The 13,502-nt window shown below is 51.0% G+C and overlaps 1 protein-coding gene across 8 annotated transcripts in view; it reads right to left on the bottom strand.

Moving 5' to 3' along the window:
* Nucleotides 1–13,502, bottom strand: part of rph3ab (rabphilin 3A homolog (mouse), b) — a 388,420-nt gene that overhangs the window by 63,494 nt on the left and 311,424 nt on the right. For all 8 annotated transcript variants that reach the window (XM_038820309.1, XM_038820380.1, XM_038820230.1 and 5 more), the window contains one exon: nt 520–603. In XM_038820309.1, the coding sequence (XP_038676237.1) occupies nt 520–603 (84 nt within the window). The remainder of the gene's footprint in view (nt 1–519; nt 604–13,502) is intronic.

Genomic DNA, 13,502 nt, shown 5'->3' with positions numbered 1-13,502 from the left:
CAACTTTATTGTTGATTTATTTTCCCGGTCATGTTATTTTTCCAAGAATTTTTAAAATATATTCATTCACAGGATGAGATCATCGCTGACAACGACCAAAATTGTTGCCTTTCTCTAATTGCTCTTGGGAAGGCGGTACCGAGTGGTCACATTGCAAATAGTTTGCATGTACATGATTCAGCAAGTTCATGATCTGTTGTTAGTATAGACTTCACATACACTAACCGCATTGAAAAGGAAATGCTGAGGTCATAGTGCTGGTTTGATGCAAATGAATAGGTCCTGTCTTCATGGTAATAGAGGCTAAACAACGTGAAAATGAATGTTTCTACCCACTTGAATTCTAAAACCTATTTGAAGTGTCCAAGAACCATTTGCATGCAGCAGAGACATAAAGTGCTGGAAAAAAATTACATCATTCCTCGTCACAAGTGACTTTCTGTCCTTTTTTTGAAACTTCAACCATTAATTTTCAAACCTTTTTGGTTTTGGCCGCTCTCGATCCCTGGAGGTACTTACTTGCTTGAGGTGGCTGCGCAGGGTTAGTTTGGTGAGGAGAGGAAGTTGGTCGTGAACCCTGACCCGACATGTGACGTCGTCCACCTGAGAACGATGAGAACAAATGTCAGCAAGAAGACTTTATTTCGCAATACTGGACAGAAAAACACTTTAAAGACAAAAGTCAACAGCAGCTATGTCATAATCCGGACAAAAATAGAATAATGTACATGTTAAACATCCAAGTGACAAAGTTCAGCAACTTTATTTGAAAAAATCTCTTTAAACATGAACTTAATACTATCGTTTGTTTTAATGCTCAGAACCTGTATTAAAATACAATTTCTGACATTTATATAGCACTGAAGTCCTCTCAAAATGTTTCACTCAATGAATGACTGACATGCTATATCTGTTTTATATTAGAGACATACTTTGGATGAGCAATATTGCATAAGCAGTAATTAGATGAATAACTGGTTCATTTGCTTTGTGTTTTGTGTTAGCTTAAGAAAATCTGTTGGTCGATTGCCAGGAGAACAAAATGTTTTTTTTCATTCGAGTTTTTCCATTTTTGCAATTAATGCAACAAACCCTCAAAACTGGTACAGTATAGCATGCATATTTCACGCTTTATGCATTCAGAAAACAACAGGAGGACACCAGAAAGTTAGTAATCATTACGGCCGGCGCTTCCATTTATACAAAAAGATACATTGAAAGGGCATGCGAGAGGATTGGGGGGTGGAGGAGATAACGCTATGAAAACGTGGCAAAATTATGCATAATGATGCACACCTTTGCATACAGTTTGCTAAAGGCAAAGTTACATAGCTTATGGAAAACCTTGCAGGAGTAAGTCAGACCTTGCAAAATGCTTATATTTGAGATAGGAGTCCCATACTTTTCGGAATGCATCCAATTTTGATTTGAGGATACAGGTCAGGAATTATATTAGGATACATAGAACATAGAACAGTACAGCACAGAACAGGCCCTTCGGCCCTCGATGTTGTGCCGAGCTTTGTCAGAAACCAAGATCAAGTAATCCCACTCCGTCATTCTGGTGTGCTCCATGTGCCTATCCAATAACCGCTTGAAAGTTTATAAAGTGTCTGAATCCACTATCACAGCAGGCAGTCCATTCCACACTCTAACCACTCTCTGAGTAAAGAACCTACCTCGGACATCCCTCCAATATCTCCCACCCTGAATCTTATAGTTATGCCCCCTTCTAACAGCTACATCCACCCAAAGAAATAGTCTCTGAACGCCCACTCTATCCCCCTAGTTGATAGGACTTCACCAGCTCAGGCCAGATGGTGGAGGGTTAAATGTAGTGAGGCATGAATCCAAGGTCCCGGTTGAGGCCGTACTAGGAGTGGAATAATTGCCAGTGGACAATCGACATCCGAAGTCCATAGAGCTGACTAGGTTTGTGTATCCAACGTCCATAAAGCTGATTATGTTTGTAGTAAAAGTCTGAACAGAAGTTCAAGAGCTTCAAACAGATATCAATTGATATTCAGCCAAACAAAACAAACCTTCAGAAAACAAAATGGCTTCCTTAACGTACAATCTACTTCAGGAACACCGACATTTGTACAGTGGCATTCCATGAGGTGACTGCCCTTGACATCAAGGCAGCATTTGATTGAATATGGCGTCAAGGAGCTTGAGTAAGACTGGAGTCAATGGGAATCAGGGGGGAAAACTCTTGTTACGACACCCTGGGCTAGTGCGTGGCCAATTCCAGTCCCACAGGCCCCAGAGTCTGTTCATATCTAATTTGTATATAGTTTCTGAGATCTTTGCCTCTTGAATGCTTCAATGATAATCAGGCACCAGATTTGTAAGTGAAACACAAATAAATTGTTTATTTGTAACAACAATAGAGCTAAACATGCGCTGATTATCATAGAATGTGGGCCAGCTCATTTATTACTCCCCCCTTTTTATCATCCCAAACCCATCCTTCACCCCTGCAAATAACTGACTTGCCCTTGCAACCATCATGTGGGCCCTCTGCACCACCGTAAGCTGGCTGAGGCGTAACCGCACACACGACGAGGATGTGTTCATCCTCCGCAGGGCAGGTCCAGGCTTTCATCTCCCCACCCAACTCCTCCTCCCATTTGCGCTTGATCTCCTCCACCAGAGCTCCCTCCGTCTCTATCAACTCCCCATAAATATATTTAAACTCTCCTCTCCCCAATATCATCCTCCGACACAGCGTGTCTCGCAGCATCGGAGGCAGCAGCCCCAGGAAGGATGGCACCTCTCACAAAATCCCTCACCTGCAGGTATCTGAAACCATTCCGTTTAGGCAGCTCATACATTTCCTCCAACTCTTCCAGGCCTGCAAACCTTCTCCCTACAAGCATGTCCCTAAAGTACTCTGTCCCCTCGCATCCAGCCTGTGATTGTCACGTATCGGCACCCACAACGACATGCCCTCTAACCCAAAATATTGCCTGCTCTGGTTCCACAGCCGCAATGCTGAAACTGGCCTCACGGAATACCGGACCGGCGAGAGTGGAAGGGGTGCCAGCAACCGTGCCCTCAAACTCGTCTTGCTACACAACACTGCCTCTATCCACCCCCACACCTATCCCTCCTCCACTGCCCAATAATAGTTCATCAAATTCAGCAATGCCACCACCTCCCTCCCCTCTCCAACACCCTACTCACCCACAAGGTCTTCCCAACCCACACAAACCCCAAAATGATCACGTTCACCTTCCTAAAAAAGGACTTGGGAACAAAGTGGGGAGGTTCTGAAACACGCACAAGAACCTGGTCAGCGCCGTCATTTTAGCTGTCTGCATGCGCCCTGCCAGTGACAGCGGTAACACATCCCACCTCTTCATTCCCTCCAGTAGCTGTGCCAAGTTCAATTCGTGCAACTGCGCCCAGCTCCACGCTTCCTGAATTCCTAATTACGGAAAACTCACCCCCACCACCCGGAGCAGCAACTCCCCTAGCCTCCTCTCCTGTCCTCTAGCATTAATTGGAAACACATTGTTCTTCCCCTTGTTCAATTTATACTCTGAGAACCGGCCAAATTCTCAGGATTTCCATGATCCTTTCATAGAATCGTAGAATTGACAGTGCAGAAGGAGGCCATTCAGCCCTTCAAGTCTGCACCGGCCCTTACACAGAGTACTCTACTGAAGCCCACGTATCTACCCTATCCTCGTAACACAGTAACCCCCACTTAACATTTTTTGGACACGAAGGGCAATTTAGCATAGCCAATCCACCTAACCTGCACGTCTTTCGGGACTTGTGGTAGGAAACTGGAGTACCTGGGGGAAACCCACGCAGACACAGGGAGAACGTGCAGACTCCGCACAGACAGTGACCCAGTCGGGAATCGAACCTGGGACCCTGGAGCTGTGAAGCAACTTTGCTAGCCACTGTGCTACCGTGCTGCTCACCGGATCCAAAATATATGACAAAAGAGCGTCTGCAAAACATGGTCCTTGACCCGGCTTTGGATCGGTCATGTCCCAGAACGGGTAGACTCCCAACAATGGCAAGGAAGCTGAAAGGGTTTATGGAGCAAATGGGGGCAGTGGACTTCTGGAGAGCCAGACAGCCGACAGGAAGGGGCTACTCGTTTTACTCACACGTCCATAAAGTATATTCTAGGAACGATTTCTTTGTACTAAGCAGGGACTGTATAGGGGAGGTAAAGAACACGGAATATTCGGCAATTACTATCTCAGACCATGCCCCGCACTGGTAGACCTGCAGATCGGGGAGGCAAACTACCAACGCCGGCAATGGAGGCTAGACGTGGGACTGCTGTCGGAGGAGGGGATCTGTGAGATGGCTTCGGAGGTGTATGCAAAATTACTTGCAGGTGAATGACACGGGAGAGGTCTCAGCGGCGACCCTGTGGGAGGCGCTAAAGGCAGTAGTGCGGGGGGAGCTGATTTCAATTGGGGCCCACAGAGCCAAGGCAGACTGGGCAGAGATGGATAGATTAGTCAGGAAAATGGGTCGGATAGATGAAGAGCACGCGGAGTCCCCGGGGGAGGTTTTACTCAGGGAGAGGCAGAGACTACAGGCGGAACTGGGGGCACTATCCACGAGTAGGGCCGTGGAGCAGCTTAGGAAGGCGAGGGGCGCAGTGTACGAGCATGGGGAAAAGGCTAGCAGATTGTTAGCGCAGCAACTCAGGAAGAGGGAGGCGGCCAGGGAAATAAGTAGAGTGATGGATGGGGAGGGGCGCAAAGTGGAGGACCCGGCAGGATTGAATAAGGTATTCCGGGACTTCTATCGCAAGCTGTATACTTTGGAGCCGCCGGAAGAACCGGAAGAGATGAAAAGGTTTCTGGACGGGTTAACATTCCCAACAGTAGGTGGGGGGCGAGTGGAAGAGCTGGGGGCCCTGATTAGAGTGGAGGAGGTATTGGGGGGCCTTAAGGCTATGCAGTCGGGGAAAGCCCCGGGGCCGGATGGATACCCAGTAGAGTTCTATAGGAAGTTCCCTGAGCTGGTGGGCCCGGTCTTGGCGAGGGTTTTCAATGAGGCAAGGGACAGAGGGACCCTGCCGCCGACAATGTCGCAAGCCACTATATCACTGATATTGAAGCGGGGTAAAGACCCGGAGGCGTGCGGGTCCTACAGGCCAATCTCCCTGATTAATGTTGACGCCAAGCTCCTGGCAAAGGTACTGGCGGTTAGAATGGAGGACTATGTACCGGAGGTGATTGTGGAGGACCAAACTGGGTTCGTGAAAGGTAGGCAGCTGGCGGCCAACCTGAGAAGATTACTTAATGTGATAATGATGCCCCCGGTGGGTAGGGAGGTGGAGGTAGTGGTGGCGATGGATGCCGAGAAGGCCTTTGACCGGGTGGAGTGGGACTATCTTTAGGAGGTGCTCGGACTGTTTGGTTTCGGGGAGGGACTGGTGAATTGGATCAAATTATTATATCAGGCCCCAAAGGCCAGCGTCAGGACAAACAGAGAAGTGTCGGAGTACTTTAGGCTGTACCAAGGGACCAGACAGGGCTGCCCGCTCTCCCCGCTGCTGTTTGCGCTGGCCATAGAGCCGCTGGCGATTGCGCTGAGAGCTGCAGAGGGATGGAAGGGGATGGTGAGGGGCGGGGTAGAACATAGGGTCTCTCTTTATGCAGACGACCTGCTCCTGTACGTGTCGGACCCAGTGGCTGGGATGGGAAGTATACTGGGAATGTTGAGGAAGTTTGGCCAGTTTTCAGGATACAAATTAAATACGGCCAAGAGTGAAATGTTTGTGGTACAGGCAAGGGGCCAGGAGAACAGATTGAGAGGGCTACTGTTTAGGCTGATTGAGGAAAATTTCCGGTATTTGGGAATCCAGGTGGCACGAGACTGGGGCAGGCTGCATAAGTTAAATTTGGCCAGGGTGGTGGAGCAAATGAAGGGAGAGTTTCGGAGATGGGATGCACTCCCGCTGTCGCTGGCACGGAGGGTGCAGACTGTAAAGATGACAATCCTCCCTAGATTTCTGTTTGTTTTTCAGTGCCTCCCGATCTTTGTCCCACAGTCCTTCTTCAAAAGAGTTAATAGAATGATCATGAGCTTCGTCTGGGCGGGAAAGTCTCCGCGGGTGAAGAAGGCGATGCTGGAGAGGAACCGCAGCAAGGGAGGGCTGGCTTTGCCGAGTCTGATTAATTATTACTGGGCGGCCAACATCGCTATGATAAAGAAGCGGATGGTGGGTACGGGGTCTATCTGGGAGCGGGTGGAGGCGGCTTCGTGCAGGGGCTCCAGCCTAGCAGCCCTGGTCACGGCTCCTCTACCGCTACCGCTGGCCAGGTACTCCACCAGCCCGGTAGTGGTGTTGACTCTGCGGATATGGGGCCAGTGGAGGAGGCATGTAGGGGAGATGGGGGCACTGGTTTGGGTGCCAATCTGCGACAACTATCAGTTTGTCCCCGGGAGCATGGATGGGGGGTTTCGAGCATGGCGGCGGGCGAGTTTGAGGAGCTTGGAGGAGAAATTTGGTCTGGTAAGGGGAAATGAATTTAGGTACCTACAGTTATGGGACTTTGTCCGTAGACAGGTCCCATCTTTCCCACGCCTCCCGCCAATGGGAATCCAAGACAGAATAGTCTCTGGGGGGAAGAAGGGGAGGGTAGAGTCTCTGATATTTATAAGGTGCTCACTCGGGAGGAAGGGTCCCAGACGGAAGAACTGAAACGTAAATGGGAGGAGGAGCTAGGCGGGAAATGGAGAACGGGCTGTGGGCAGAGGCCCAGAGTAGGGTAAATTCGACCGCAACATGTGCCCGGCTCGGCCTGATTCAATTTAAGGTCGTTCACCGGGCCCACATGACGGTGGCTCGGATGAGCAAATTCTTTGGGATCGAGGACAAATGCGCTAGGTGCGCAGGAGGACCAGCAAACCACGTACACATGTTTTGGGCATGCCCTAAACTTAGGGGGTACTGGGAGGGATTTGCGGGCGTCATGTCCCGGGTGCTAGAAACAAGGGTGGCGATGGGTCCAGGGGTGGCAATTTTTGGGGTTTCGGAAGACCCGGGAGTCCAGGGGGAGAAAGACGCCGATGTTTTGGCCTTTGCTTCTCTGATAGCCCGGCGACGAATACTATTGGCATGGAGGGTCTCAAAGCCCCCGAAGACTGAGTTGTGGCTTGCGGACATGTCGAGTTTCCTAGGTATGGAAAAAATTAAGTTTGCCTTGAGGGGATCTGTACAGGGGTTCGCCCGAAGGTGGCAACCATTTATTGATTTCTTTGCAGGAGAGTGAGCGTCAGCAGGGGGGGGGGGGGGGGGGGGGGGGGGGCGGTAGAGTAGAGTAGAGTATGAGGGATAAAATGGCGGGTAGTACCGGTGGGAGACGAGCGGGCTTGTGCAGTATGTTACGATTGAAGTATTGAATGTACGTGGATGTTTGCACATTTTTGCCTTTTCTGCTTTCTTTCTATTGATGTCTGTAACTGTTTACAAAGCCAAAAACTACCTCAATAAAATTGTTTATTAAAAAAAAGAGCATCTGCATTCAGCGAGACTCTGTGCTCAGCCGAACCTGCTCAAGCCCTTTTCAACCCTTCATGCCCTCAGTGCCATTGCCATCGGCTCTATTGCCAAAGCAACAAGCAACGGGCAGAGTGGGCACCCCTGCCTTGTCCCCCGCTACAGTCAGAAGTACCCCGAACCTGTCCTATTCATCCAAACACGAGCCATCAGTGCGCTCTATGGCATCAAAACCCAATCCACAAAACCCTGGCCAAACCCGAACCACGCCAGCACCTCCAACAGTTATACCCACTCCACCCGATCAAAAGCCTTCTCCGCATCCATTACCACCACTACTACTTCTACCTCCTGCCCCTCCGAGGGCATCATAATATTAAGCAGCCTGCGCACATTCACCAACAACTGCTGTCCCTTCACAAACTCTGTACAGTCCTTCCCTAACACCCCGGCACAAAATCCTCTATCGGCTACGCTAACACCTTTGCTAACAACTTCACATCCACATGAAGCAGCGATATCACGCAGTATGACCCACACTGCTTCGGGTCCTTTTCTGTCTTCAAAATCAGCAAAATGGATGTCTGCGACAATGTGGGGGGGGGGGGGGGGGGGTTCACACTACCCCTTGCCTCATTGTATAATATCCTCACTAGCAGAGGCCCCAACTCCACAGCACGGTAGCACACGTGGCATTGTGGCTTCACAGCGCTAAGGTCCCAGGTTCGATTCCCTGCTGGGTCACTGTCTGTGCGGAGTCTGCACGTTCTCCCCATGTCTGTGTGGATTTTCTCCGGGTGCTCCGGTTTCCTCCCACAGTCCAAAGACTTGCAGGTTAGGTGGATTGGCCATGCTAAACTGCCCTTAGTATCCAAAAATGTGAGGAGGGGTTATTGGATTATGAGGATAGGGTTGAACTGAGGGCTTAAGTTTGTTGGTGCAGATTCGATGGGCCGAATGGCCTCCTTCTGCACTGTATGTTCTATGTATGTTCCACACCAAACCTCTTGTAAATCTCTGCTGGGAATCCATCCAGCCCCGGGGCCTTCCCTGCCTGCATCGCACCATTGCCATCCATCACCTCCCTCAGCCAATCAGGGTCCCCAATCCCTGCACCCTCCCCTCCTCCACCTTAGGGAACTCCAACCCATCCAGGAACCATCCCATCCCCTCATCCCAAGGCACAGGCTGCGACTCATACAGCCTCCTGCAGAAGGCCTCAAATACCCAATCCACTAGTCCCGAAAGACGTGCTGTCAGATAATTTGGACATTCTCAATTCTTCCTCTGCGTACCCAAACAGCCACCGGAGTGTGGCGACTAGGGGCTTTTCACAGTAACTTGATTGCAATGTAAGCCTACTTGTGACAATAAACATTATTATTATTATTCACCCCCTTCTGGGTTTGACACCACTTGCCCCTCTCATCCCTCACCCTTCCAATCACCTTGCCACTGCCTGCTTCCCCAGCTGATGGGCCTACATCCTACTCCACTTTCCCCATACTCGTACACTGTCCCTCTGGCCCCTTGGAATCACCCTACCACCTTCCGTGTGGACACCAACCCAAACGCCAGCTGATGCACATGTGAAAGTACGAGACATCCTTGCCCTTGACCTCCCAAACCTCCATTGGTCCAACCCCCATACGGTCCATGAACCCCCTCAATTCCCTCACCACCGCCGACCCCTTTAACAACCTGGGACACGACCGGTCCATCTTTGGATCCAGAACCGTTTTAAAATCGCCCTCCCATTATCAGCCGGTGCTTGTCCAGATCTGGTACCTTCCCCAACACCCTCCTCATAAAATCCACGCCATCCCTATTTGGGGCATAAACATTCACCAGGACCACTGGCATCCCCTCCAGCTTCCCACTGACCATCACATACCTACCCCCCGGGTTGACTACAATACTAGCCACCTCGAAAACCACTTTCTTATTGACCAGTACCGCCACCCCCCCTCATCTTCATATCCAACCCTGAGTGCAGCACCTGACCCACCCTTCCCTTACTCAGCCTCGTCTGATCTCCCAATTTTAGGTGCGTCTACTGCAAGAACGCAATGCCTGCTTTCAAAGCCCTCAAGTGTGCAAAAGCATGCGACCGTTTAACCGGCCCACTGAACCCTTGCATGTTCCAAATAACCAGCATGGTTGGAGGACTCCCGGCCCCCTCCCCTGCCTATCAGCCACCTTGTTTAGCCAGCTCCTCCCAACTCACGTCACGCAATTTTCCAGGCCCATCCCAAGACGTCCGCCGCCATCCCTTCACACCGAACTGTGCGACACCAATCACATCCATGTCAGCAACCCTCCGCCCACCCCATAACAATACCAAAAACCAACCCATCCCCCCCCCAATTCCCTCCTCCTGGCAATCCCTCACTTCACACCCGTTAACTAGGCCTACCAGTTAACATGGTGACCCCCCCCCCCCCCCCCAACCCGGGGCCTCTGTCTACTCTTCACCCCATCCCTCCCTCCAGTGACCCACCATACAAAGAAAACACCCCCCCCCCCCACCCCCGTCGTAAACTGCACCAATCCACCCACCCTATGTGCCCACATTTTACATAAAACTCCACTCCAAAGTTCAATGTAGTCACACTCCTCCCAGTCCATTGTTCCTCATAAAGTCCATCGCCTCCTTTGGCGAGTCAAAGTAAAACTCTTACTTCTGGTGTGTAACCCACAAGCAAGCGGGTTACAGAACCCCAAACTTCACCCCCTTCTTGTAGAGGGCGGCCTTAATCCAGTTATACCCGGGCCTCTGCTTGGCCAACTCCTCAGGCCCTGGTATAGCCACAGCTCCCTCTCCTCCCAGGTAGACTTCTTGGTCTGCTTTGCCCACCTTACCATGGAACCGATCCAGCCTCATCACCATCACCCTCGGCGGCTCCTCCACCTATGGCCCACTCCTCAACGCCCCCGTGCACTCAGTCCACATCGAGAGGCCAACCAAGAGTCCCCTCCCCCATCAGCTTCTCCAGCATGCTTACCACATACTTGTAGGCCTCCGCACCTACAATGACTTCAGGCATCTCCGATCCACAGGTTTTTCCTCCTGGAGCAGTTCTCCAGATCCTACAGGTTCTGCCTCAGTCTTTTCTGGCTGTTCATCACCATCTCCACCACCAGCAAGATCAACCGATCCTCTTGCTCCCCCACCGATTCCTTCACCTTTTGGATCGCCAGGCCCGGTGCCTCCTGCCTCTGCTCCACCCACTCGATTGCCGTCCTAAGCGGCTCCAGCACCTTAGCCGAGTCCTCTGAGGCCTCCTTCCTCTGCTGCTGGAACTTGCCGTTGAGGGATTCCACCAGCTGCTCTGTAGATCACAGGGGGGACAGCGCTGCCCCCCTCCTGTCCACCAACTTCTCCAGTGTCGCACCACAAAAACGTTCTTGATCAAGTTGATGTCTGTTCCTCGTTGCACTTCTCGTCCAATGAACTATAAACAAGTCCCACCAGAGAAGTATCACATTCCCTCGGCACTGATGCACATTTTGCCATCAAACACCACACATTTCAGGTGGGGAAGAACCAAAATATGCTCACTCCATGGCTGCCACCGGAAGTCAGGTCTGTTTAATTCTGACTTGCTTCCATCACCCCCAGATTAAGGGTGGAATTCTCCGCAGGGGGCCGAATTCGTGAAGGCCGTCGTGAACTCAGCCGAGGTTCACGACGGCCTTGGAGCCCGCTCCCCGCACCTAATTCACCCCCACCCGGGGGGCTAGGAGCGGGCCTCCGTCTTTCTCGGCAGCGACCTCGTTGGAACTGGTTCCAACCGCGCATGCGCGGATGACTTCATCGCGCAGATGGCACGAACCCGCGCATGCGCGGTGGCCGTCTTTCTCCTCAGCCGCCCGGCAAGACGTGGCGGCTTGATCTTGCCGGGCAGCGGAGAGGAAAGAGTGCGTCCGCTTTGGACGCTGGCCCGATGATCGGTGGGCACCGATCGCGGGCCTGTCCCCTCCCGAGCACAGTCGTGGTGCTCCCGTCCCAATCGGGCCCCTAGATGCCCCAAACGGGCATCTGGCACCCGTTTCACGAATGCAGCGACCAGGTGTGGTTGCTGCCGTGTTGAAACGGGCGTGAAGGGCCGGCCGCTCGGCCCATTGGGTTCGGAAAATCGGCATTCGCCGTGAAAAACGGCGAGCGGCGATTTTTCCGAGCCGGAGGGGGGGGGCCTTAAAAATGTGGGGGAGCCCTCCCGCGATTCTCCCAGGCCGCGTGGGGAGCGGAGAATTCTGCCCTAAGTATCAGCATCACTGAGATAAGACTATAGTTCTCCACATGAGAGTTTTAACTTGGGCAAACAATCTTACAGAGAAAAAGAACATTCCTAAACAAACACCACCAATCAGCATCGAATGTCAGTTGAGACGCGGAAATATAAAGTAGCCTAGCTTTGACAAAGAATCATCCAGACTCTAAACGTTAGCTCCCTTCTCTCTCCACAGATGCTGTCAGACCTGCTGAGATTCTTCAGTATTTTATGTTTATGTTTCAGTTTTCAGAATCTGCAGTAATTTGCTTTTATGTTTAAAGTAGCTGGTCCGCTGCCAGCCAAGTCCATCAAAATGTGTCACCACTGAGGTCAGACTGCACAGCACACCTTACTGGGGTTTCCTGAGGCTTGACCAAACAACATCTTGCCGGGGGGGCAGGGGTGGTTTCCTTTTTTAAAAAAAATTACAGATGCAGTCCATATGGAAGGTATAAGTCTCAGTAATTGTCAAGAGTTGTAAAAGCCAAAAAATAACAGAAATTACAAAGGAAAACAAGGGACCGACCAAGACTTATAGGAGAATCCTCATGCTCTCCACTAGCTGGAGTCATACCTAACACTAAGGAAGATGGTTGTGGCTGGAGGTGGGTCATCTCAGTTCTGGGATATCACTGCAGGAAATCCTCAGGGTAGTGACCTAGGCACAACTATCTTCAACTACTTCATCAGTGACCTTCATTCCAGCACAAGCTCAGAAGTGGGGAGGCTCCCTAATTTTTTTTAAAATGTATTTATTACAAACATGTATCAAAACAGATTATAACGAATAAACACCCCAGGAAACATACTTCCCAGCAATCAACTATACAGTCTGTACAGATTTTTCCCCTTTTCACCCCCCCATCCAGCACCTCAAACATGCCCAAAAACATCCCCCACCTTTCCTCAAACCCCCCTTAAGAGCCCCTTAACTCATACTTTATCTTCTCTAATCGAAGTAAGTTGTGCAGGTCACCCAAGCAAGCTGCTAGCCCCGGTGGCGATGCCGACCGCCACTCCAGCAAAATTCGCTGCTGAGCAATCAGAGAGGCGAAGGCCATGACATCGGCCTTTCTCCTCTCCATGAGCTCCGGCTTCTCTGAGACCCCAAATATCGCCACCAAATATCCACCTCCTCCCCCACTATCCGGGCTAAGACTGCAAACACTCCCGCCCAGAATCTTCCCAATTTTTCACAACCCCAAAACATGTGCACGTGATTCGCTGGCCCCCGCCCACACCTCCCACACTCATCTGCTACCCCCTGAAAGAACCCACTCATTTTCGCCCGAGTCATATGCACACTATGCACTACTTTAAACTGTATCAGGCCCATCCTTGCACATGAGGAGGTCCTGTTTACCCTATGCAGTGCCTCACTCCATGCTCCCCAATTGATCTCCACTCCCAACTCCGCTTCCCATTTCTCCTTGATCTTCACCACCCACTCGCCTCCCTGCTCCCCCAGCCAATTGTATGTATCCCCAATTCTTCCCTCCCTTTCCACATCTGGAAGCAGCAGTCACTTCGGCAACCTAGGGTACCCCCTTCAGACGAAGATGCTCACTGATGATTGCACAATGTTCACACCATTCACGCGCCTCAGACACTGAAACAGTCCATGTCCAAATGTAGCAAGACCTGGACAATATCCAGGCTTGGACTGAGTTTAGCACACTGGGCTAAATAGCTGGCTTGTAATGCAGAACAAGGCAGCAGTGTGGGTTCAATTCCTG

Source organism: Scyliorhinus canicula, chromosome 1 (genome assembly GCF_902713615.1).
Source record: "Scyliorhinus canicula chromosome 1, sScyCan1.1, whole genome shotgun sequence".
Lineage (NCBI taxonomy): Eukaryota > Metazoa > Chordata > Chondrichthyes > Carcharhiniformes > Scyliorhinidae > Scyliorhinus > Scyliorhinus canicula.
Note: the sequence above shows the minus strand (reverse complement) of the source record. Positions and strands in the feature narration are given on the sequence as shown.